Below are 25,531 nucleotides of genomic sequence, written 5' to 3'. Positions count from 1 at the left end.
TTAGTTTGGAAACATACCCAGTATGTACGTGTGATGAAAGAATAATAACATCATTGCAGAAGAAATGCCCTATGTTTATTAGAACTACTGTCTTGCAAAGAATGGGAATTCCAAAAATTCCGGAACACTTAGTTGTGCTCATGAGAAACCTAAGTGTAGAACAAGAGGCAGTCATTCAAACAGAACAAAGGGATACTGCATGTTTTAAATCAGGAAAGGTGTGGGTCAGGGCTGTATCCTTTCACCATATTTATTCAATCTGTATGCTGAGCAAATAATTTGACATGCTGGACAATATGAGGAGCCCTGGTGGCACAGTGGCTAAGTGGCCTCTAACCAAAGGTTGGCAGTTCAAATCTACCAGCCACTCCCTGGAAGCCCTATCGGGCAATTCTACTCTGTCCTATAGGGTTGCTGTCTTAGTTATCTAGGCTGCTATAACAGAAATACCCCAGGTGGATGGCTTTAACAAACAGAAGTTTATTCTCTCACAGTCTAGTAGGCTAGAAGTCCGAGTTCAGGATATCAGCTCCAGGGGAAGCCTTTCTCTCTCTCGGCTCTGGAGGAAGGTCCTTGTCATCAATCTTTCCCTGGACTAGGAGTTTCTCAGCACAGGGACCCTGGGTTCAAAAACATGCTTTGTTCCTGGCATTACTTTCTTGGTGTTGTGAGGTCCCCTGTCTCTCTGCCGGCTTCTCTCTTTTATGTCTCAAAAAAGATTAATTTAAAATACAATCCAGATGGGGGGACAAGATGGCTGACTAGGTAGACGCTACCTCGGATCCCTCTTGCAACAAAGACTCGGAAAAACAAGTGAATCGATCACATACGTAACAATCTATGAACCCTAAACAACAAACACAGATTTAAAGAGTTGACCTGAGTGACAGAGACAGAGAACGAACACCTACGGGGAAGCAGCGACTGTTTTCGGAGCCTGGAGCCAGCGTCCCCGTCAGGTAACCTTGGCGCTGGGCTTAGGACTGGACCCAGGGAAGTGGAACACAACATCTTGTGATGGCGCAAACACGGGGCACAGCCCTACGCCCCTGAACTGACCCCGGGAGGGCCCCCAGCCGGTCAGTGTGGGCCGCACGGCGACGCAGCTGCTGGGAGGAGAAGTCCATGGGAGGCAGTGACTGGTTTTGGAGCTGGGAGTGCAGCGTCCCAGCCGGGAAACCTTGACGCTGGGCTTTGGACTGGCAGCGGAGGAGCTGACCATGTTTTCTGCGGGCCAGATCCTCAGGGGCAATTTCTACACAGCCAGCACACATAGGCGACACGCCCCTCGGGAATCTCAGATAAAACAGTCATCCCAAGAAAGATAAGCAACTTTGGCTATAATCCGGGGTGCTACTCTCTCCTGTTTTTCTGAACCCTCCCCTCCCCTTCCAGGCAGCTTCATTAACATTGGAATTTCCTGAGCCAGAGGGAGAACGGCGCCGGCTCCACGGCTTTTCTTTTCCCTTTTTTTTTTTTGGTCTTTTCCTAACCCATTCTTCCGGCCTGAGAGCAGCAACCACGAAAAACCCAGGGACCAAAAATCCTTCCCTAATTGGACTGAAAACACAGAACCAGCTCCAGCCAAGTATATATGATCCATATCTTAGGTTTTCATCCTTACAGAGAACAAGGTGGCTATTATAATGCAAAGGCATTTCTGATAGGGATCTGACTGCATTTTTTTTAGTGGATTTATTGGAAAAACAAGTTTTCCAGGTCTGATATCTCTGCTTATTCAACAGAGCCCTAAGTCACCCACAACAGGGAACTGAGGGCTGAAGCTCCCCCCAGACCACCTAGCCTCTTGCCTTAGGGGTCTAAGGAGGGTGACACCTACCAATCTGTAGAGGTACTTGCATTGGGGGCCTAAGGTACAGCTGCAGAGCCCTCCCACCAAGGTGCTTTAGGAATAGAGACACACCTACCTCACTGACACTTGGGGGAAGCCTGTCAGCATCCTGCCCCCCCTGGAGTGTGAACCCCAGCTGCTAATAGAATCTGGTTGCACACAACTATCACCACTACTTCTCAAGGTGGATAGGTGTAAGGGTGCATCACACATTTGATGACCCAAAACCAGATTCTACTCAAGAATAGTGAATAGACTCAGGCATATATATCTGGTAACAGCCCAAACCAGCTGGTAATAGGTCATAAGTAAGTCAAGGACTACAACAATCAAGACAGCACAATCTAGTCACCCATCCACATATACTGAAAGAAAACAAAACAAGATAAGACTCAGTGAGCAAATATAGAATAAATCACTACAATATTTTAGTAATGGCTCGGAGACAGCAGTCGATATCAAACCACATAAAGGAGCAGAACATGACAGCTTCTAAACCCCCCCAAACAAAAGAATCAAAGTCTTTCCCAAATGAAGATACAATCCTGGAATTATCAGATACAGAATATAAAAAACTAATTTACAGAATGCTTCAAGACATCAGGGATGACCTCAGAAATGAAATAAGGCAAACTGCAGAAAAAGCCAAGGAACACACTGATAAAACTGTTGAAGAACTCAAAAAGATTATTCAAGAACATAGTGGAAAAATTAATAAGTTGCAAGAATCCATAGAGAGACAGCATGCAGAAATCCAAAAGATTAACAATAAAATTACAGACTTAGACAATGCAATAAGAAGTCAGAGGAGCAGACTCGAGCAATTAGAATGCAGACTGGGACATCTGGAGGACCAGGGAATTAACACCAACATAGCCGAAAAAAAATCAGATAAAAGAATTAAAAAAAATGAAGAAACCCTAAGAATCATGTGGGACTCTAACAAGAAGGATAACTTGCATGTGATTGGAGTCCCAGAACAGGGAGGGAGGACAGAAAACACAGAGAGAATAGTTGAACATCTGCTGACAGAAAACTTCCCTGACATCATGAAAGACGAAAGGATATCTATCCAAGATGCTCATCAAACCCCATTTAAGATTGATCCAAAAAGAAAAACACCAAGACATATTATCATCAAACTTGCCAAAACCAAAGATAAACAGAAAATTTTAAAAGCAGCTAGGGATAAAAGAAAGGTCTCCTTCAAGGGAGAATCAATAAGAATAAGTTCAGACTACTCAGCAGAAACCATGCAGGGAAGAAGGCAATGGGATGACATATACAGAGCACTGAAGGAGAAAAACTGCCAGCCAAGGATCATATATCCAGCAAAACTCTCTCTGAAAGATGAAGGCGAAATTAAGATATTTACAGATAAACACAAGCTTAGAGAATTTGCAAAAACCAAACTAAAGCTACAAGAAATACTAAAGGAAATTGTTTGGTCAGAAAACCAATAATATCAGATACCAGCACAACACAAGGTCACAGAACAGAACATCCTGATATCAACTCAAATAGGGAAATCACAAAAACAAATTAAGATTAATTAAAAAAAGAAAAATACTCAAAACAGGGAATCATTGAAGTCAATAAGTAAAAGATCACAATAATCAAAAAGAAGGACTAAATACAGGTGGCATAGAACTTCCATATGAAGAGGGATACAAGGCGATATAGGACAATTCAAGTTAGGTTTTTACTTAGAAAAATAGGGGTAAATATTAAGGTAACCACAAAGAGGTGTAACAACTCCATAACTCAAAATAAAAACTAAGAAAAACGTAACGACTCAGCAAACATAAAATCAAATACTATGAAAATGAGGATCTCACAATTTACAAAGAAAAAGTCTCAGCACAAAAAAGTAAGTGGAAAAATGAAATTGTCAACAACACACATAAAAAGGCATCAAAATGACAACACTAAACACTTACTTATCTATAATTACGCTGAATGTAAATGGACTAAATGCGCCAATAAAGAGACAGAGGGTCTCAGACTGGATAAAGAAACATGATCTGTCTATATGCTGCCTACAAGAGACACACCTTAGACTTAGAGACACAAACAAACTAAAACTCAAAGGATGGAAAAAAAATATATCAAGCAAACAATAAGCAAAAAAGAAGAGGAGTAGCAATATTAATTTCTGACAAAATAGACTTTAAACTTAAATCCACCACAAAGGATAAAGAAGGACACTACATAATGATAAAAGGGACAATTGATCAGGAAGATATAACCATATTAAATATTTATGCACCCAATGACAGGGCTGCAAGATACGTAAATCATATTTTAACAGAACTGAAAAGTGAGATAGACACCTCCACAATTATAGTAGGAGACTTCAACACACCACTTTTGGAGAAGGACAGGACGTCCAGTAAGAAGTTCAATAGAGACACGGAAGACCTAATTACAACAATCAACCAACTTGACCTCATTGACTTATACAGAACTCTCCACCCAACTGCTGCAAAGTATACTTTTTTTTCTAGCCCACATGGAACATTCTCTAGAAAAGACCACATATTAGGTCATAAAACAAACCTTTGCAGAATCCAAAACATCGAAATATTACAAAGCATCTTCTCAGACCACAAGGCCATAAAAGTGGAAATCAATAACAGAAATATTAGGGAAAAAAAATCAAATACTTGGAAACTGAACAATACCCTCCTGAAAAAAGACTGGGTTATAGAAGACATTAAGGAGGGAATAAGGGAATTCATAGAATGCAACGAGAATGAAAATACTTCCTATCAAAACCTCTGGGACACAGCAAAAGCAGTGCTCAGAGGCCAATTTATATGGATAAATGCACACATACAAAAAGAAGAAAGAGCCAAAATCAGAGAACTGTCCCTACAACTTGAACAAATAGAAAGTGAGCAACAAAAGAATCCATCAGGCACCAGAAGAAAACAAATAATAAAAATTAGAGCTGAACTAAATGAATTAGAGAACAGAAAAACAATTGAAAGAATTAACAAAGCCAAAAGCTGGTTCTTCGAAAAAATTAACAAAATTGATAAACCATTGGCCAGACTGACTAAAGACATACAGGAAAGGAAACAAATAACCCGAATAAGAAAAGAGAAGGGCCACATCACAACAGAGCCAACTGAAATTAAAAGAATCATATCAGATTATTACGAAAAATTGTACTCTAACAAATTTGCAAACCTACAAGAAATGGATGAATTCCTGGAAAAACACTACCTACCTAAACTAACACAATCAGAAGTAGAACAATTAAATAGACCCGTAACAAAAAAAGAGATTGAAACGGTAATCAAAAAACTCCCAACAAAAAAAAGCCCTGGCTCAGATGGCTTCACTTCAGAGTTCTACCAAACTTTCAGAGAAGAGTAAACACCACTACTACTGAAGGTATTTCAAAGCATAAAAAATGACGGAATACTACCTAACTCATTCTATGAAGCCACCATCTCCCTGATACCAAAACCAGGTAAAGACATCACAAAAAAAGAAAATTACAGACCTATATCCCTCATGAACATAGATGCAAAAATCTTCAACAAAATTCTAGCCAATAGAATTCAAGAACATATCAAAAAAATAATTCACCACGACCAAGTGGGATTTATACCAGGTACCCAAGGCTGGTTTAATATTAGAAAAACCATTAACGTAATCCATCATATAAATAAAACAAAAGACAAAAACCACATGATCTTATCAATTGATGCAGAAAAGGCATTTGACAAAGTCCAACACCCATTTATGATAAAAACTCTCACCAGAATAGGAACTGAAGGAAAATTCCTCAACATAATAAAGGGCATCTATGCAAAGCCAACAGCCAACATCACTCTAAATGGAGAGAACCTGAAAGCATTTCCCTTGAGAACGGGAACCAGACAAGGATGCCCTTTATCACTGCTCTTATTCAACATTGTGCTAGAGGTCCTAGCCAGAGCAATTAGGCTAGATAAAGAAATAAAGGGCATCCGGATTGGCAAGGAGGAAGTAAAATTATCTCTATTTGCAGATGACATGATCTTATACACAGAAAACTCTAAGGAACCCTCCAGAAAACCACTGAAACTAATAGAAGAGTTTGGCAGAGTCTCAGGTTATAAGATAAACATACAAAAATCACTTGGATTCCTCTACACCAACAAAAAGAACATCGAAGAGGAAATAACCAAATCAATCCCATTCACAGTAGCCCCCAAGAAGATAAAATACTTAGGAATAAATCTTACTAAAGATGTAAAAGACCTATACGAAGAAAACTACAAAGCACTACTACAAGAAATTAAAAAGGACATACTTAAGTGGAAAAACATACCTTGATCATGGATAGGAAGACAACATAGAAAAAATGTCTATTCTACCAATAGCCATCTATACATACAATGCACTTCCGATCCAAATTCCAATGTCATTTTTTAATGTGATAGAGAAACAAATCACCGACTTCATATGGAAGGGAAAGAAGCCTTGGATAAGCAAAGCATTACTGAAAAAGAAGAAGAAAGTGGGAGGCCTCACTCTACCTGATTTCAGAACCTATTACACAGCCAGAGTAGTCAAAACAGCCTGGTACTGGTACAACAAGAGACACATAGACCAGTGGAACAGAATGGAGAACCCAGATATAAACCCATCCACATATGAGCAGCTGATATTTGACAAAGGCCCAGTGTCAGTTAATTGGGGAAAAGATAGTCTTTGTAACAAATGGTGCTGGCATAACTGGATATTCATTTGCAAAAAAATGAAACAGGACCCATACCTCACACCATGCACAAAAACTAACTCCAAGTGGATCAAAGACCTAAACATAAAGACTAAAACGATAAAGATCATGGAAGAAAAAATAGGGACAACGTTACGAGCCCTGATACAAGGCATAAACAGAATACAAAACATTACCAAAAATGATGAAGAGAAACCAGATAACTGGGAGCTCCTAAAAATCAAACACCTATGCTCATCTAAAGATTTCACCAAAAGAGTAAAAAGACCACCTACAGACTGGGAAAGAATTTTCAGCTATGACATCTCCGACCAGCACCTGGTCTCTAAAATCTATATGATTCTGTCAAAACTCAACCACAAAAAGACAAACAACCCAATCAAGAAGTGGGCAAAGGACATGAACACACACTTCAGTAAAGAAGATATTCAGGCAGCTAACGGATACATGAGAAAATGCTCTCGATCATTAGCCATGAGAGAAATGCAAATTAAAACTACGATGAGATTCCATCTCACTCCAACAACCTGGCATTAATCCAAAAAACACAAAATAATAAATGTTGGAGAGGCTGCGGAGAGATTGGAACTCTTATACACTGCTGGTGGGAATGTAAAATGGTACAACCACTTTGGAAATCTATCTGGCGTTATCTTAAACAGTTAGAAATAGAACTACCATACAACCCAGAAATCCCACTCCTCGGAATATACCCTAGAGAAATAAGAGCCTTCACACAAACAGATATATGCACACCCATGTTTATTGCAGCTCTGTTTACAATAGCAAAAAGCTGGAAGCAACCAAGGTGTCCATCAACGGATGAATGGGTAAATAAATTGTGGTATATTCACACAGTGGAATACTACGCATCGATAAAGAACAGTGACAAATCTGTGAAACATTTCATAACATGGAGGAATCTGGAAGGCATTATGCTGAGCGAAATTAGTCAGAGGCAAAAGGACAAATGTTGTATAAGACCACTATTATAAGATCTTGAGAAATAGTATAAACTGAGAAGAACACATACATTTGTGGTTGCGGGGGGAGGGAGGGAGGGTGGGAGAGGGTTTTTTATTGATTAGTTAGTAGATAAGAACTGCTTTAGGTGAAGGGAAGGACAATACTCAATACATGGAAGGTCAGCTCAACTGGACTGGACCAAAAGCAAAGAAGTTTCCGGGATAAACTGAATGCTTCAAAGGTCAGCGGAGCAAGGGTGGGGGTTTGGGGACCATGGTTTAAGGGGACTTCTAAGTCAATTGGCAAAAGAATTCTATTATGAAAACATTCTGCATCCCACTTTGAAACGTGGCGTCTGGGGTCTTAAATGCTAACAAGCAGCCATCTAAGATGCATCAATTGGTCTCAACCCACCTGGAGTAAAGGAGAAGGAAGAACACCAAGGTCACACGATAACTAAGAGCCCGAAAGACAGAAAGGGCCACAGGAACCAGAGACGTACATCATCCTGAGACCAGAAGAACTAGTTGGTGCCCGGCCATAATTGATGACTGCCCTGACAGGGAGCACGACAGAGAATCCCTGAAGGAGCAGGAGATCAGTGGGATGCAGACCCCAAATTCTCACAAAAAGACCATACTTAATGGTCTGACTGAGACTAGAGGAATCCCGGCAGTCATGGCCCCCAAACCTTCTGTTGGCCCTGGACAGGAACCATTCCCGAAGACAACTCATCAGACATGAAAGGGACTGGACAGTGGGTAGGAGAGAGATGCTGATGAAGAATGAGCTAATTATATCAGGTGGACACTTGAGACTGTGTTGGCATCTCCTGTCTGGAGGGGGGATGGGAGGATAGAGAGAGTTGGAAGCTGGCAAAATTGTCACGAAAGGAGAGACTGGAAGGGCTGACTCATTAGGGGGAGAGCAAGTGGGAGCACGGAGTAAGGTGTATGTAAACTTATATGTGACAGTCTGACTTGATTTGTAAACGTTCACTTGAAACTCAATAAAAGTTAATAAAAAAAAAATACAATCTAATCTTGTAGATTGAGTTCTTCCTCATTAACATAACTGCCACAAATGGAATTTCATTAATGTCATAGAGGTAGAATTTACAACACATAGGAAAATCACATCAGTTGACAAAATGGTGGACCATCACACAATACTTGGAACCATAGACTGGCCAAGTTCACACGCATTTTGGGGGGACACAATTCAATCCAGGACAGTTGCTATGAGTTGTAACCTACTTGATTGCAAATGGGTTTGTTTTTGTTTTTTGGTTTGGACTATATGAAGAATTCAGCATCAGGATTGGAAGAAGACTCATTAACAACCTGTGACTGCAGATGACACAACTTTGCTTGCTGAAAGTTAAGAGGACTTGAAGCACTTATTGATGTAGATCAAAGACTACAGCCTTCAGTATGGATTCCACCTCAACCTAAAGAAAACAAAAACCCTCACAACTGGACTAATAAGTAACATCATGATAAATGGAGAAGAGTTTAAAGTCAGCAAAGATTTCACTTTACTTGGATCTGCAATCAACACCACGGAAGCAGCCGTCAAGAAATCAAATAACGTATTTTATCGGGCAAATCTGCTGCAAAAGATGTCTTTAAAGTGTTGAAAAACAAAGATGTCAGTCTGAAGAGCAAGGTGCACCTGACCCAAGCCATGGTATTTTCAATTGCCTCATATGCATGAGGAAGACCAATTAAGAATTGATGTCTTTGAATTATGGTGTTGGTGAAGAATATTGAACATGCCATGGACCAGCAGAAGAATGAATGCTTCTCAGAAGTAAGGATGGCAAGACGTACTTTGGACATATCAGGAGAGACCGGTCCCTGGAGAAGGACAACAGGCTTGGTAGAGAGTCAGTGAAAAAGAGAGAAACCCTTAATGACATTGACCCTGTGGCTGCAACAATGGGCTCAAGCATAGCAACGATTGTGAGAATGGTGCAAGACCGGGCAGTGTTTTGCTCTGCTGTATATAGGGTCACTATGAGTCAGAAGGAAACCCTGGTGCCATAATGGTTAAGTGCCACGGCGGCTAACCAAAAGGTCGGCAGTTCGAAACCACCAGGTGCTCCTTGGAAACTCTATGGGGCAGTTGTACTCTGTCCTGTAGGGTCGCTACGAGTCAGAATTGACTCGACAGCAACAGGTTTTGCAATAGGTTATGAGTCGGAACTGACTAGATGGCACCTAACAGCAATATAACCACAACAACACTCTTAGAGAAAATTTTAGTACTGTTAAAAGGGACCCTCAGTTTAACTCTCTCTTTTTCCACCCCAGAAGCATCCCCTTAAAAACATTTCATAACCCTATGGGGTCTGAAGTCACAGACCCTGGAGCCTGTTGTGAAAGAAAGATCATGGGTTTTGCAATTTAACAGTAGAATTGCTACTCTTTGGTAAATTGCATGCCTTATCATTATCTGCTCTTCATGGTTTCCTCTTCAGGGGAGCCTTTCCTAAAATCACATTCATGTTAATTTCCCTCTAGTGTATCTTGTACCTACCCTTTGTAGCATTTGTCACAGTTTCACTTTTCATGTATGCAATTATTTATTAACCTCAACCAACTATATAAGACTGTCAACTCCATGAGGCCAAGGGCTACCTCTGTATCCCCAGGTTATTCTCCTTACTGTACGCCCAGACTCTAGCACAGTGCCTGGCACAGAGTAGGCACTCAGGGAGCAAATAACGGACAAAGCAGCAGCTTCATGCGGCTGGAGTGCAGGCCGGGGACATGTAGGGAGCCGCCCAGCCCAGCAGTTCCCCGCTCAGGAGCCAGAATCACCACCCTTGCGGAGGGCAGTACCACCCCTGACTCAGCCCCACCAACAGAAACCGCTGCTTTGGGCCGCGCCCCGCCCTGCCCCGCCCCTTGACGTAATTTGGAGGCGGGACTTCCGGCCGCCGAAGTTTAACAATCCAGGCGGGAGCCGGAAGCCTAGCGCTGGAGCGGGGCGGGCGGTGGCTCTCTGTTGTGCCGCCGGTGAGAGGTGAGGTCCCGGAGGGCCGGGGTCAGCTGGCCGCTGCCGCCACGTCTTTGCGTTCCGCTTGAACCCCACCTGTCCTCCGGCCACCTCAAGGGGCTGGTCGGAGGCCCCTGGGCGCCGTGCGCTCTGACCTGCCCGGCGCTCCAGGCCGTTGCTGGGTAGGGGCGAGGCGGAGCAATTGGCGCGGAAATGCCCCGGAGTGGGCGCATGAGTCGCGGTCCGGGGTCGTGCGCTCCGACTTAGGGGGCTTCAGTCCCTGCCCGAGTGGTCGCCTGGGTCAGCTAGGGTGGGTTGGTGCGACTCTGAGGCATGTTCTGTCTCCGAAAAGTTTACCTTGTCTTCACAAGTTTGTTTCCCTTTTTATAAACTTCAAATATGACTCGTTTAGCAGGCACGCAAATGCATTTTACAGGGTACCCCAGTTGAGCAGTTCAGCAAGTAAAATGCGTTTTTGGCGAATGAAAGTTGGATAAATTTTATTTGTTCAAGCTGACTGTCCGAGTGGAATTGTTTCAGTTAGTCCCTATCCCCAGATCGGGGCCGTCTATGAACAGCTCACTTTCAGTGGGACCCTGTCAGAGGCTGATGTAATGCTTATTCCTTTAATGTGCTCAGTTTTCAGAAGACTGATGTAGTTGGGCAGATGGTCTCCGTTTCCCGCTCCACTTTCAGAGAAGGAAACAGACATTTAATGGCCAAAGACACTGTCACCTACCTAACTCAGGTGGATCGCTTGATCAGTTTTTCTGAGCCTTAGTGATCTTTCCACTATGTCACACCACTAAGGAGGAATGGTGCAAGATTATAGTAGTGAAGGCTTTCAGTTGTGTTTACTGGTTTAGAGATGGCTTTTCCAGCACTTCATTGTTCCTTGTCTAGGGAACAAGGAGGGCACATGTTAAGGCACCAGATCCAAACCCTGTATGTCTGCATTTCAGCAGGTAACTAACAACTGTTAGTAGCATCACATTTATCTGATGCATGAAGCATGATGAATCACAGTAAATTTTCCAGTTAACAAAAGTTTTAGCCTTTTTATTAGCACACTACTTTTTTTTTTTTTGTCTCTTGGGAATGAGAGCATTGTGTAATTTATTATGCTTGTCCTCTGCAATGGAGTAGACTGACTATAAATGTGATGTTTTATTGATGATTTGGGGGCCTGTCTGTGACATCGGTAATGCTGTGCTAGTCTTGGACTGTCCACACTAGGAAGGTGTGGAGGGCTGTATATATATGTTCTCTCCCTTCTGCTTTCTCCCATGGTAATTTTGAACATTTTTTTGTGACTGGTCATCTGTTACTACTTGTTGTTCTTTAAAGTACCTGCCTAAAGCAGCTTCCCTGCCCTCTTTCTTGTAGACTGCTGTGCATTGGGAAATCACCCTGTTGAGTAGGGGCTTAGTGACGTCTCCTTTGGCCATATTTGCTAATTTTGGATTTGTTTGGAAAAACTGAGGTGACTGGGTTCAGAACTCTCGGAGTGTTACAGTTTGATAGCGTACATTTTTTAAAAGGTAAGGAAGTCACCTATCCAGTAGTTATTTGTTGAGTATCTACTGTGTGCCAAGGACTTAAAGAATTTGGTAATAAGCAAGACAAACTCCCTGCCCTCAGGAACCTTTATTTTATTCAAGTCTCTTTAAGGAGGTACACATTATTAGAACAAATAAGAATTTCTGATACTATTAAGTGCCAGGAAAAAAAAAATGAAACAGTAATGGGATAGAAGATAACTGGGGCTGCTTAAGTCATGGTGCTTGGGAGAGGCCTAAATGATGAGATAGGTGGCATGAGAAATCTGGGCAAAGAGCTTTCCAAGCAGAGGGAGCAGAAAATGCAAAGGTGAGAATGACCTGGGCTTGTTGCATGAGACAGAATGAAAGCCAGTGTGTCCGGAGTCTGATGGACTGGGGGAAGAGTGATAGGAGAGAAGTACACAGGGTTCAGGGTCTTGAGAAACATGCTAAGGGTGTTGAGTTTCATTGTTGCTGTGAGGAGCGCTAGGAAGGGTCACTAGGAGAATGTGATCTGGTTTATGCTGTAAAAAGATTTCTCCAGCTGCCTTATGGTGAGTGCATCCTATGGGGCATAAGTGGATTAGTAGGGCTATACACTCTTGTTTTATATTAGGGGCTTCATTTTGACTTTTTTTTTGCCTATCAGTTGCTTTTTAAATTTATCGTTTTAAACTGTTCGTAGGTGCAGTCATGCAGGAAAACCTCAGATTTGCTTCATCAGGAGATGATATTAAAATATGGGATGCTTCATCTATGACATTGGTGGATAAATTCAACCCACACACATCACCACATGGAGTCAGCTCAATGTGTTGGAGTAGCAATAGTATCCTTTTTCTCTTATAGCCCCTTTTTATTAGCTTAAAAAAAAAAGTGTCAGTGAAACTTTTGAGTACAGCCCATAATGAGAAATGTATTTTGCAGTGCTACCAAAGATAAAATAAAACAGACACTTGATGAACAGTATACCATATAAATGCACTCTGATATTCTTTATTTGGTTTCATTTTTTAGATGGAGTCCACTACATTGAAAAACACTGTTATTTAAAAAAAAAAAAAAAACTTAGCTACAAGAATCTGGACTCTAGAATTAGTTGTATTTTTTTTACTATAAACAGGTTGTTATTGAAGTAAATAGGATAAGGTAATAGTGGGAAGAATCCCAGAAGGTTTTGGAATAAGTTTTTGCATCTTTATTTGGGTATTTGTGGATCCAGTCTAGAAATTATAGGCAGAAATTGAAGGCCGAAGCAAAGGTTGATTGGGAGGAGTTAAAACGTCTAACAGCTCTATCTTACTGATGTACTTACTCTCTGCATTTCCCTTCCTTTCTGTGATGAAAGTAGCATCATTTCTCAAACAGCCATAGAGAAATTGTCTAGATTACATTTGCCTGAGGTTGTTATGTTTCGGGTACACACCCTCCTTGTCTTGGTGAACTCCTAAATGTGGATAAAATAAATAAGGGAATGAAGTCTATAAACCAGAGTTTCTCAGCCTTGGCACTATTGACTTTTTGGGCCAGATAATCTTTATTGTGAAGGACTGCTGTATGCACTGTAGGGTATTTAGAAAACTCCCTGGCCTATACTCAAATAGATGCCAGTAGTTCCTCCCTGCCGCAAGTTGTGACAACCAAAAGTGTTTCCAGACATCACCAGCTGTCACTTGGAAGGCAAAAACCACAGCTGTAAACAAAGTATTCTTATCACCTGTTGTATAAAAATGTTTTATATACTTGTTATACTAGAAATTATCATTCTTTTGTGGAATTCATAATTATGCTCACGTACTTTCTTAAATTATAATGTATATCTGATCTTGTCAATATCATCAGTTTTAATATCCTGCTTTCTGGTGAAGGGGAAAATACCAAAGCTGTAAAATATGACTGGTTCATGACCAAAAATGTTAGAAGTTTTCATGCCTAACCAAATGTATTCTTGCAAATACATAGTAATGATGAATTTTCTTATTGAATTGAACTTACCACTTCAGCATTCCTTGATTTTCTATACTAAATTACTTTGATGCTCTATTAATTAAAACCATGGTAAAGGTACTACACTTTTGAAGGACTCTGTAGATGTGTAGCAGGGGAAATGTTTTAAAGAGAGTGATGGAAATATGAGATTGCTGTTCTCTTTATCTTCAGGTTTTCATTGTATTTAAGCTTAATTTCCCCTGCCACTAACTGATAAGAGTAATAACTCTTGACAGAATTTATGATTTTTTGTTGATTTTTGCTCCAAAGAGTTTTCCTAGGAGTTTGCATTTACTGATGCAGCACTTAGTGGCCTATCAGCAAAACTGGCGTGGCTGTGAAATAGTGCTATATGACTTATGGAAATTGGCTTTTTTTTTTTTTTTTAATTGTTTGCTTATATGAGTAGATGTGTACCCGAAACTGTCATACAGTCTTATTCCTAATGAGACTTATTATCCCTTCTGTGGAGATTAGTTACTGAAGAACAAAGAGGCTCCAGACTCATAAACTTGGCAGACTCCGAGAACAAGTAATGATGAGGTGCCAGGGAGGTTCTCTTTTTGTTTCTTGGCCCTCTAGGTATGTTTCTCACTGTTTTATGACTTCTAAAACTACAAAAGAAATAAAGAATAACTAGGATTCTCTCTTATTACCTTCCTTCAGTCCTTCCATTTCTATATTCTAAGGAGAAATGTAGAGGTAAACAGAAAGAAGCAGGAAGAGAGAAATGGTTTATTTTTCTCAGTGTTATAGTATCTAAGTGGAAATGATTGTGTTTGAATCGTGTATCATTATAAAATTAATATCTGAATGTTATGCAAACCACCTAAAAGTAATATAGTTAGGATTCTCAGAGTGTTTAGTCTTTCTCCACTGTTCATAGGCTTTGCTTGCTAAGTAAAAAATACACATTTGAAATTTCTGTTTTACTTTGGTATTGACTCTCAAAATCACACTTATTCATTATTGTATTTACTCATTTTAGCTTTAAAACAGTTAACTTACACTTCTTTGTGCTTACTGATTGTTCCATTAATAATTTATGTAAAAGAAGGTAAAAATAATTTAAAATTACGTTTTAGGGTAAAGTTGAACTAAAATTCTTCCATAACATAAGCAGTTGCTATTTAGCCACACTTGCATTTACTATATTTACTGTGATATTTGTTCTTAATACATTTAATATTGAAACATTCTATCACAAAAATTCCAGTCCTGAGAAAATATCAGGCTTTTTTTTTTAATGGAAAAATATGAGACTAATGAGGAATTTTGCTTCCTAGTTTAAATAGGTACCAAGCACTTAAATATCTTGAACAGTTTTTATAGATGAAAGGGCTGGCTGATATTCGCTGATGCTGGTTTTATTATGCGCTCATTCTCGAAGGATAAAATTAGGCCTTCTGGCCTACCCTTTGAAAACAGAGTAGTATTTCATGTGGGTGAAATAGCTTTCAAGCGATAGCAAAGCCAGACAGGATAGTTCCTCCCTGCAGTAGTAGTAAAGAGAATTAGTCTTAGCAGTTAGTAACCTGAGCCATTTTTGAAAGCTAATATGTAAGCTATATTCATTTGTGTCTTCTCAGTGTACTTGCTTTTGTCATCTCGACTCTTATCATAGCCTAATGCTAGACATGCCCATGACTTGTTTGGTGCTCCATAACTCCCTCATTTAGATAACTTTCTAGTGACGGCATCTTCCAGCGGTGACAAAATCGTTGTTTCAAGTTGCAAGTGTAAACCTGTTCCACTTTTAGAGCTTGCTGAAGGGGTAAGTTTGACTTTTTTTTTTAACCTTTTTTTAAAATCTTAGTTCTGTGTAACTGGTAAGTGCTTATATATTATAGTGCTTTTAACTAAGGACTGCTGTGAGTCAGAATTGTCTTGACAGCAACAGGTTTGGTTTTTGGTTTTTTATAACTAAATGTAAAGGTGTTTAAAAACATACTCAAGCCAAGTTCAAAATAATATAGTAACACTTAAAGGTGCTTTTTTGTGTGAAATATCTTCAGGTAAAATAATATCAGATTCTGGGGGGAAGGAGGGCATTCAAGGACTTGGATTTCCCTCACCAGGCCATTTTTCCATTTCCCCTCCGTGGGAGAGCCCCTGAGATTGTTGCCATTTTTAGGATCATGTCCTACTCAGGTCACTCACGTGGAGGTGTGGGATCCTAGGTTTATCTGGGAACATTACTGACCCTACCCTTATTGACCTTGGGCTCTGGACAATCAGCAAAAGACCCATATCTCATCAGTAAAAGACCTCAGCTTTTGTCCACCTAGTACTGAGGGCACTAACTGAGCTTCCCCCAAGCTCTCCTTGGACAGGTGGCTTTGTCACAGTGAGCTTTAACTGAAGCTCTCATTACATTGTTTCCTTATCTTTTCATTTTATTAAATAATCCCTCTGATTGAGGAAAATGTTGGCTTCCTCATTTCTGAGCACACCCCCCCCTTTTTTAAAAAAAATAAGCAAAGGTCTGAATGAAACATACAAGAAGTTGGTAGCTTATTTTTTTTAGTTTCAAAGTTCTTATAGAAAATCCTAAATTGTTATGAATTGTCATAATTTTACACTCTGGGGTAGGTAAGGTAGTCCAATTAGAAAACAGCAGGACAGTAAAATATAAGCTTATCTATTTAAACAGGACTTACGGTTTCTATCCATCTTCTCCTAAAGGTAACAGTTGGATGTAGGAGGCTCAGGCAGAGAAAATATCTGCTGAGGGTAGAAATGGAGTGAGGCACTCTGCCTGTTCAAGCTGAGTTAAGTAAAGCTGAGGCAGAGAGTATCTCTGGTCCATAAAAGGCAGGCTGCACTCTTCAAGAACAGTTAAAACATCTTAGTCATATCTGGATCTTCAGACCCTGTCAAAGATGGTCAAAAACATTTGTTGAATTAAATGTCAATACTAAAACAATTTTGATTTCCACCCCCCACACATATATGTATATGTATGTGTATATGTGTATGTATACGTATATGCGTATGCCCCCATGTGTCTGTCAATTTGTTGTACTGTGGGGGCTTGCATGTTGCTGTGATGCTGGAAGCTATGCCACCGGTATTCAGATACCAGCAGGGTCACCCATGGAGAACAGGTTTCAGCTGAGCTTCCAGACTAAGATAGACTAGGAAGAAGGACCAGGCAGTCTATTTCTGAAAAGCATTAGCCAGTAAAAACCTTATGAATAGCAGCGGAACATTGTCTGATATAGTGCTGGAAGATGAGCCCCCCAGGTCGAAAGACACTCACAGTATGACTGGGAAAGAGCTGCCTCCTCAAAGTAGAGTCGACCTTAATGATGTGGATGGAGTAAAGCTTTCAGGACCTTCATTTGCTGATTTGGCATGACTCAAAATGAGAAGAAACAGCTGCAAACATCCATTAATAATCGGAACCTGGAATGTACGAAGTATGAATCTAGGAAAATTGGAAATCATCAAAAATGAAATGGAACACATAATCATCGATATCCTAGGCATTAGTGAGCTGAAATGGGTTTGTATTGGCCATTTTGTATCGGACAATCATATAGGCTACTATGCTGGGAATGACAACTTGGTGTTGCATTCGTCATCAAGATCTACCCTGACGTACAGTGCTGTCACTGGTAGGATAATATCCATACACCTACAAGGAAGACCAGTTGATAACGACTGTTATTTAAATTTACGTATCAACTACTAGGGCCAAAGATGAAGAAATAGAACATTTTTTTATCAGCTGCTGCAGTCTGAAATTGATCAAGCATGCAATCAAGATGCATTGATAATTACTGGCAATTGGAACACGAAAGTTGGAAACAAAGAAGAAGGATCAGTAGTTGGAAGAGCTGGCCTTGGTGATAGAAACAACGCCGGAGATCGAATGATAGAATTTTGCAAGACCAATGACTTATTCATTGCAAATACCTTCTTTCACCAACATAAATGGCAAGTATACACATGGACCTCACCAGACGACACATAGAAATCAAATTGACTACATCTGTGGAAAGAGAGGAAACCCTGGTGGCGTAGTGGTTAAGTGCTATGGCTGCGAACCAAAGGGTCGGCAGTTCAAATCCACCAGGCGCTCCTTGGAAACTCGATGGGGCAGTTCTACTCTGTCCTGTAGTGTCGCTATGAGCTGGAATCGACTTGATGGCACTGGGTTTGGTTTGGTTTGTTTTGGTGGAAAGAGATGATGGAAAAGCTCAATATCAGTAAGAACAAGGCCAGGGCAGACTGTGGAACCGACCATCAATTGCTCATATACAAATTCAAGCAAAACTGAAAAAAAATCAGAGCAAGCCCACCTGAGCCAAAATATGACCTTGAGTATATCCCACCTGAATTTAGAGACCATCTGAAGGATAGGTTTGATGCATTGAACACGAGTGACCAAAGACCAGGTGAGTTGTGGAAAGTCATCAAGAACATCATCCATGAAGAAAGTAAGAGGTCATTGAAAAGACAGGAAAGAAAGAAAAGACCAAGATGGACGTCAGAGGAGACTCTGAAACTTGCTCTTGAACATCGAGCAGCTAAAGCAAAAGGAAGAATTGATGAAGTAAAAGAACTGAACAGAAGATTTCAAAGGGCCTCTCAAGAAGACAAAGTAAAGTATTACAATGACACGTACAAAGAGCTGGAGATGGAAAACCAAAAGGGAAGAACACGCTCAGCGTTTCTCAAGCTGAAAGAACTGAAGAAAAAATTCAAGCCTCGAGTTGCAATAGTGAAGGATTCTATGGGGAAAATATTAAACGACGCAGGAAGCATCAAAAGAAGATGGAAGGAATACATGGAGACATTATACCAAAAGGAATTAGTCGATGTTCAACCATTTCAGGACATGGCGTATAATCAGGAACCTATGGTACTGAAGGAAGAAGTCCAAGCTGCTCTGAGGGCATTGGTGAAAAACAAGGCTCCAGGAACTGATGGAATATCAATTGAGATGTTTCAACAAACAGATGCAGTGCTGGACATGCTCACTCGCCTATGCCAAGAAATATGGAAGAGAGCTTCCTGTCCAACTGACTGGAAGAGATCCATATTTATGCCTATTCCCAAGAAAGGTGATCCAACCAAATGTGGAAATTATAGAACAATATCATTAATATCACACGCAAGGAAAAATTTTGCTGAAGATCATTCAAAACCAGCTGGAGCAGTATATCGACAGAGAACTGCGAGAAATTCAGGCCGGTTTCAGAAGAGGACGTGGAACTAGGGATATCATTGCTCATGTCAGATTGATCCTGGCTGAAAGCAGAGAATACCAGAAGGATGTTTACCTGTGTTTTATTGACCATGCAAAAGCATTCAACTGTGTGGATCATAACAAAGTATGGATAACATTGTGAAGAATGGGAATTCCAGAACACTTAATTATGCTCATAAGGAACCTTTACATAGATCAAGAGGCAGTTGTTCGTACAGAACAAGGGGATACTGATTGGTTTAAAGTCAGGAAAGGTGTGCGTCGGGGTTGTATTCTTTCACCATATGTATTCAATCTGTATGCTGAGCAAATAATACGAGGCGTTGGACTATATGAAGAACAGGGCATCAGGCTTGGAGGAGGACTCATTAACAACCTGAGTTATGCAGATGACACAACCTTGCTAGCTGAAAGTGAAGAGGACTTGAAGCACTCACTAATGAAGATCAAAGACCACAGCCTTCAATATGGATTGCACCTCAACATAAAGAAAACAAAAATCCTCACAATTAGAACAGTGAGCAACATCATGATAAATGGAGAAAAGATTGAAGTTGCCAAGGATTTCATTTTACTTGGATCCACAGTCAGCAGCTATGGAAGCAGCGGTCAAGAGATCAAACGATGCATTGCATTGGGTAAATCTACAAAGGACCTCTTCAAAGTGTTGAAGAGCAGAGATGTCACCTTGAAGACTAAGGTGCACCTGACCCAAGCCATGGTATTTTCAATTGCATGATATGCCTGTGAAAGCTGGACCGTGAATAAGGAAGATTGAGGAAGAACTGATGCCTTTGAATTGTGGTGTTAGCGAAGAATGTTGAATATACCATGGACTGCCAAAAGAACGAACAGTTCTGTCTTAGAAGAAGTACAACTGGAGTGCTCCTTAGTGGCAAGGATGGCGAGACTGCATCTTATATACTTCGGACATGTTAGGAGGGATCAGTCCTTGGAGAGGGACATCACGCTTGGCAGAGTACAGGGTCATTGGAAAAGAGAAAGACCCTCAACGAGGTGAATTCACATAGTGGCTGCAGCAGTGAGCACAAGCATAACAATGGTTGTAAGGATGGCTCAGGACTGGGCAGCGTTTCATTCTGTTGTGCATAGGATCGCTATGAGTTGGAACCGACCCGACGGCACCTAACAACAACAACATGTGTATGTGCATATATATATATATACACACATGCATACATTTACACACATACTCTCATACACACACATATATTTATATGAGCCTTGGTGGCGCAGTGATTAAGAGGTCAGGCTGCTAACCAGAAGAGCGACAGCTCGAATCCACCAGGTGCTATTTGGAAACCCTATGGGGCAGTTCTCCTCTGTCCTGTAGGGTCACTATGAGTTGACAGCAGTGGGTACGGGCATGTGTATATATATACAAAAAAAAAAACAAAAACCTGTTGCCGTTAAGTTGATTCTGATTCATAGTGGCCTTATAAGACAGAGTAGAACTATAGAGTTTCCAAGGAGAGGCTGGTGCATTTGAACTGCCGACCTTTTGGTTAGCAGCTGAGTTCTTAACCACGGTGCCACCGGGGCTCCGTATATATATGAAACATTGATGGTTCAGTGGTAGAATTCTCACCTTCCTTCCATGCAGGAGACCCAGATTTGATTTTGGGCCAGTGCATCTTACTTGCAGCCCTCACCTGTCATTGGAGACTTGCAGGTTGTTACGATGCTGAACGGGTTTCCGCAGAGCTTCCAGACTAGCAAGAAAGACCTGGTGATCTACTTCTGAAAATCAGCCATTGAAAACCTGTGGATCACAACAGTCTGATTCTAGTGTACAAGGGGTCGCTGTGAATTGATTTCTGATGCAACAGCAGACGACAGCAACACACACACATCTATCTATATGTATCTCTCTGTCCATCTGTCTATCATCTATCTGTCTGTCTATATTCTACTTCTATGTATTATACCTTAGACTCAATTTGGAATCTTGTAAAAATATATATAAAAATAATGTTTTTTTTTAGAAATGAGTATGACACAATTTTAAGGCTTTTGTGAATTTTTCATGTTAGTTGCTTTAATTTCTAGTCTTCTTTCCTACAGTTAATAAATCACATCTGAATGGAGGTAGGTGAGAGAGAGGTCATTATAGTTATAATTTTGAGTCTGCTTTAGTTGTAAAAAGTATTTTTCAAACTGGTTCTTTAAACTCTATTAGTAATATTTTGTAACACAGATTATAACATATTGGTATGGTGGTAACCTCTGCTTCATATGATGCGAGTCCTGTTATTCACGTGCCATTCGAGGCATTAGATATTTCCTACTTGGGACAATAAGATTTGATCCTCTTTATTTTAAAGTTTGAGAAGAAAAATTCTGAGTTCATACTTATTTTCTTTGATTGTAAAGTAGATTGTAATTAACAGTATTATAATGGATATGATAGGCTACTAAATAACCTAGAAATTTGGCCTGTTGTTATTTTTAAATTTTAAAAATTGCACCTTTGTCTTGTGTCTTGGAGCACAAAATTTCTATAACCACCACACAATTTCCATTAATTATTTACATTCATTAGCTACGTTAATAATACAGTAACATAAAAAAAGATCTACCATCAGGGTAAGCCAGCTATAAATACAGGTTTTGTTTTGAGCCCTTAAGAATAAATTTCTGAGTTGCTTTTGACTATTAGAATCTCAGGATAGTGATCTTTGATGGAAACCGTCCTTGTCTGTTTTCTTTAAAGGTTATTTTGACAGTCCTTAACAAACTGCCCTGATTTGCAGTGATAGCTAGGTTCTAAATCTTACTAGTCTATTGTTTGAAAGCCTTCCTTTCCCCCAGAATCCAATTATTAGTCCAAAGTCTGTTCCTGGAATGGTACCTGCAAGAGGATTAAAGCAACTCTACTGCAACATTGATGTAATATGTATCTTGCTACTTTTATATGTGTTAGTTGATACTCTTGAGTCAAAATTTCCTAGCAGCAACAACCTTAGGTAGTCCAATGGGGGAGGGAAAGGGGACCATCTGCTGCACCCTTTTAAGAATCTTGAGCAGAGAATGTTTATGAGATGCGTGGGCCTTCGAGGTACATCTTGCCCTCTTCCCAGATGAAGGAACTAAGACTCAGGAAGGTGAGATGATTTTCCTAAGCCTATGAAGCTTGTGTTTTAACTTTTAAATAAGATGTAAAATGTCCCCTAAAAAAATGTGTTTATTTTTCTTGTGGCTTTCACCTGGAGATAAGAATAATTAATATAACTACATAGCATATCTATAGGTTAAATAGAGAACAGCATGCAACATTGTGTTCTCCCATGTAGTATGGTTACCAATGGCACCATCAGATAGATGACACTCAGGAATTCATTGTGAGAAGAAATTGGTAACCTCTGTATTTTTAGCCATTTATTCTGTAAATACATATTGAGCATTGGTATGCCCCTTGCTTGAATGAAGCTGACATTCTGCTGGGAAACAGACAGTAAACTAGTAAATAGAAATACCCAGATAGTGCTAAGCTGTACGCAGAGGACTAAATTATGATATTGCCATGTTAAGTTATATTAGGTGGCCAATGGAGCTCTTGAAGGGGTAGCATCTAAATTGATATCTGTTGACAGGAAGAAGCCATCCAGCCAAAGTTCAGGAAAATTAGCTTTCCAGGCAAGGTGAATAGTTGTATAGAAGCCCCCTAGGCGAATACAAAGTTGCTATATTTAAGGAATGGAAAGGTCATTGTGGCTGGAGAATTAATTAGCGGGCAAGGAGAAAAATTGTAGAAATTGAGGTAGGCAGGACGAAGATGAATAGGGTTTTGAAAGCCAGGGTTAATGAGTTTGGAGTTTATTACGGGTGTGATTGAAAGCCGCTGAAAATTTTTAAACAGGGTAGAGACATGATCTGATTTACATGTTTTAAAGGTCGCTCTACTTATGAAGGATGAGATGTAGGAAAGCAGAACAGAAACTGGGAAACCGGTTAGTTGGCTGATGTCACAGTCCCTGCAAGGTTTGAATTACAGTGCTGAGTAGTCTCGATAGATAAAGGTGGCCCATGTGGGATTTATTTCAGGATTGAAGTTAAAGAGGATTTAGGGATAGATTGGGGGAAGGGAGAAAGGAATCAGGAATAATTCTGGATGTTTACTTAAGAAACTCAATGAATGCTATCTTTAAAGTGACGGAAAAGAACGTGAGGTCAAGTTTTGATCGCATGATGTTTGACGCTTGGCATCTTAGGGGGAGATTTACTGTGCTAGGCAAGTATCTTGGCTTCTTTATAAAACTTCCCCTGTCTGTAAAAGGAGGGGTCTAGCTTGATGGCACTCAACAAGAGCCCCTTCTACGCTTAGCACTTCCTGAGCTGAGGAGAGATTTTACTTTAAGATATTCTGTGGAAGTACAAGTACAAGTTTTATTAAGGAGCAATATTAAGGGCAAGTAAGGCCTGATGGGGGCCAGGACCTGGTGTTTCCTCCCCCTCTAGGTGCTTCCTAAGCTTCCTTTGGGAAGAGAACATGAATCTGTTTTTTTTCCGTGAGCTTTTGAACCGCTTTGAGTTTTACTGTTCAGTTGGATCCTTGTGAAAGATGATAAGAGGTGAATCTTTATTATTAGTATGTTTATTGCACTTAATTCAACAAATATTTATCATGTGCTTACTAAGTATTGGATGATACCAGAAAATGAGTTCTAGATGCGATTAAGACAGTTTTTTTTTTTTTTAAATAGCAAAAGCAGACATGTGTCAATTTAAATTCTACATCTATGTATTTGGTAAGCGGAGGCCTAAATAAGACAGTTAATATTTGGGATTTAAAATCAAAAAGAGTCCATCGATCTCTTAAGGTAAGCACCTCTTTGTTCATTTTGTTTTTTTAATTCTTATAAAAATGGGTATCTCACAATGTGTTTAGTTACCAAACTTTTCTTGGGCTGCTATTTTTTATCTTCTCATGTGTGTATATATTTCCAACTTGGTAATGAAACATTTCCAAAATAATTTTCCATTTACAGTTATTTATTTTTTAAATACTTAGTTTTTTGCAATTCCAGAAAATAAAAATATCACATGAAAGCCTCTGGGGATGATATTTTTAGATTTCTGTTTTTCACCATTGTGCCTGTTTAGTATTTAGAAGTTGGTCTTTAAACGTATCCTTATTTTTTCTGTCTTTTAAAAATAGTTTTAATATGGAAAATTTTAAACACACATACATACACAGAACTTTCATGAAGCCATCACCCATGTACTCATCATCTAATGTCAACTCATGGCCAATATTGTTTTATCTGTACCCTCACCTACTCTCTAACACTGTACCCTCACTCCACCCCCAGACTATTTTGAAGCAAATACCAGGCGTCATTATCATTTTGCTGTGTCTTAATATCGTTGAGTTAATTCTTATTAAAGAAATGGTTTATAAAAGAATGGTTTTCTCTTAGCCAAGTTGAAACATAATCCTATAAATTACTGTTTAAAATATTACCTTTGGAAGTTCATTACTGTAGGTGTTAGCAAAGATTTGAAGGATCTTAACTCTGAAATCTCTGCTGTGGAAAAAACAAGTGATTGAAAAGTTATCAGTAATGAGAACAGTTAACATTTATTGAGTACTTTGATATAAAAAAAAAAATTTTTTTTTTTGAAATGGCAGCCACTGTGCTTACATATGTTTATTCTGCTTATCTCAGATCAGCAAAGCAGATAGTATTATTCCTGTGTACAGGTGTTAAAGAACTTGTTCAGTGTCAAACAACTAGAAAATGGCAAAAATGAGGTGCAAAGTCATGTTATTCATTGTTTAGTCTTTTAAATTATGAAATATCTCAGTTAAGGCTGTTTAGAGTGATAAGCAAAGATGTCACCTTGAAGACTAAGGTGCACCTACCCCCAGCCATGTTGTTTTCAATTCCCTCATATGCACGCGAAAGCTGGACAATGAATAAGGAAGACCAAAGAAGAATTAACGCCTTTTAATTGTGGTGTTGGCGAAAAATATTGAATATACCATCGGCTGCCAAAAGGATGAACGAATCTGTCTTGGAAGAAGTAAAACGAGAATGCTCCTTAGAAGCAAGGGTGCCGAGACTGCATCTTACATGCTTGGACGTGTCGGGAGGGATCAGTCCTTGGAGAAGGACATCATGCTTGCTACAGTACAGGGTCAGTGGAAAAGAGGAAGACCCTCAGTGAGATAGAGTGACACAGTGGCCCGCGACAGTGCG

General features: G+C 39.9%; 1 protein-coding gene across 4 annotated transcripts in view; it reads left to right on the top strand.

The window, feature by feature from the left end:
• The first annotated feature begins 10,492 nt into the window (after nt 1–10,492).
• The window catches only part of NEDD1 (NEDD1 gamma-tubulin ring complex targeting factor), a 56,673-nt gene continuing 41,634 nt past the window's right edge, over nt 10,493–25,531 (top strand). The window contains exons 1-4 of one of the 4 annotated variants that reach the window (XM_064283700.1): nt 10,493–10,586; nt 11,946–12,929; nt 15,769–15,863; nt 24,032–24,148. In XM_064283700.1, the coding sequence (XP_064139770.1) occupies nt 12,794–12,929; nt 15,769–15,863; nt 24,032–24,148 (348 nt within the window). In that variant the 5' untranslated portion in view covers nt 10,493–10,586; nt 11,946–12,793. Of the gene's footprint in view, nt 10,587–10,629; nt 12,930–15,768; nt 15,864–24,031; nt 24,149–24,194; nt 25,470–25,531 lie in introns of those variants that run through there. The other 3 variants (XM_064283703.1, XM_064283701.1, XM_064283704.1) reach the window with 3 other exon arrangements.

The sequence above is a fragment of the Loxodonta africana genome, chromosome 4 (assembly GCF_030014295.1).
Source record: "Loxodonta africana isolate mLoxAfr1 chromosome 4, mLoxAfr1.hap2, whole genome shotgun sequence".
NCBI classification, from domain to species: Eukaryota; Metazoa; Chordata; class Mammalia; order Proboscidea; family Elephantidae; genus Loxodonta; species Loxodonta africana.
The sequence above is the reverse complement of the archived record's forward strand: the minus strand, read 5'-3'. Positions and strand labels throughout refer to the sequence as shown.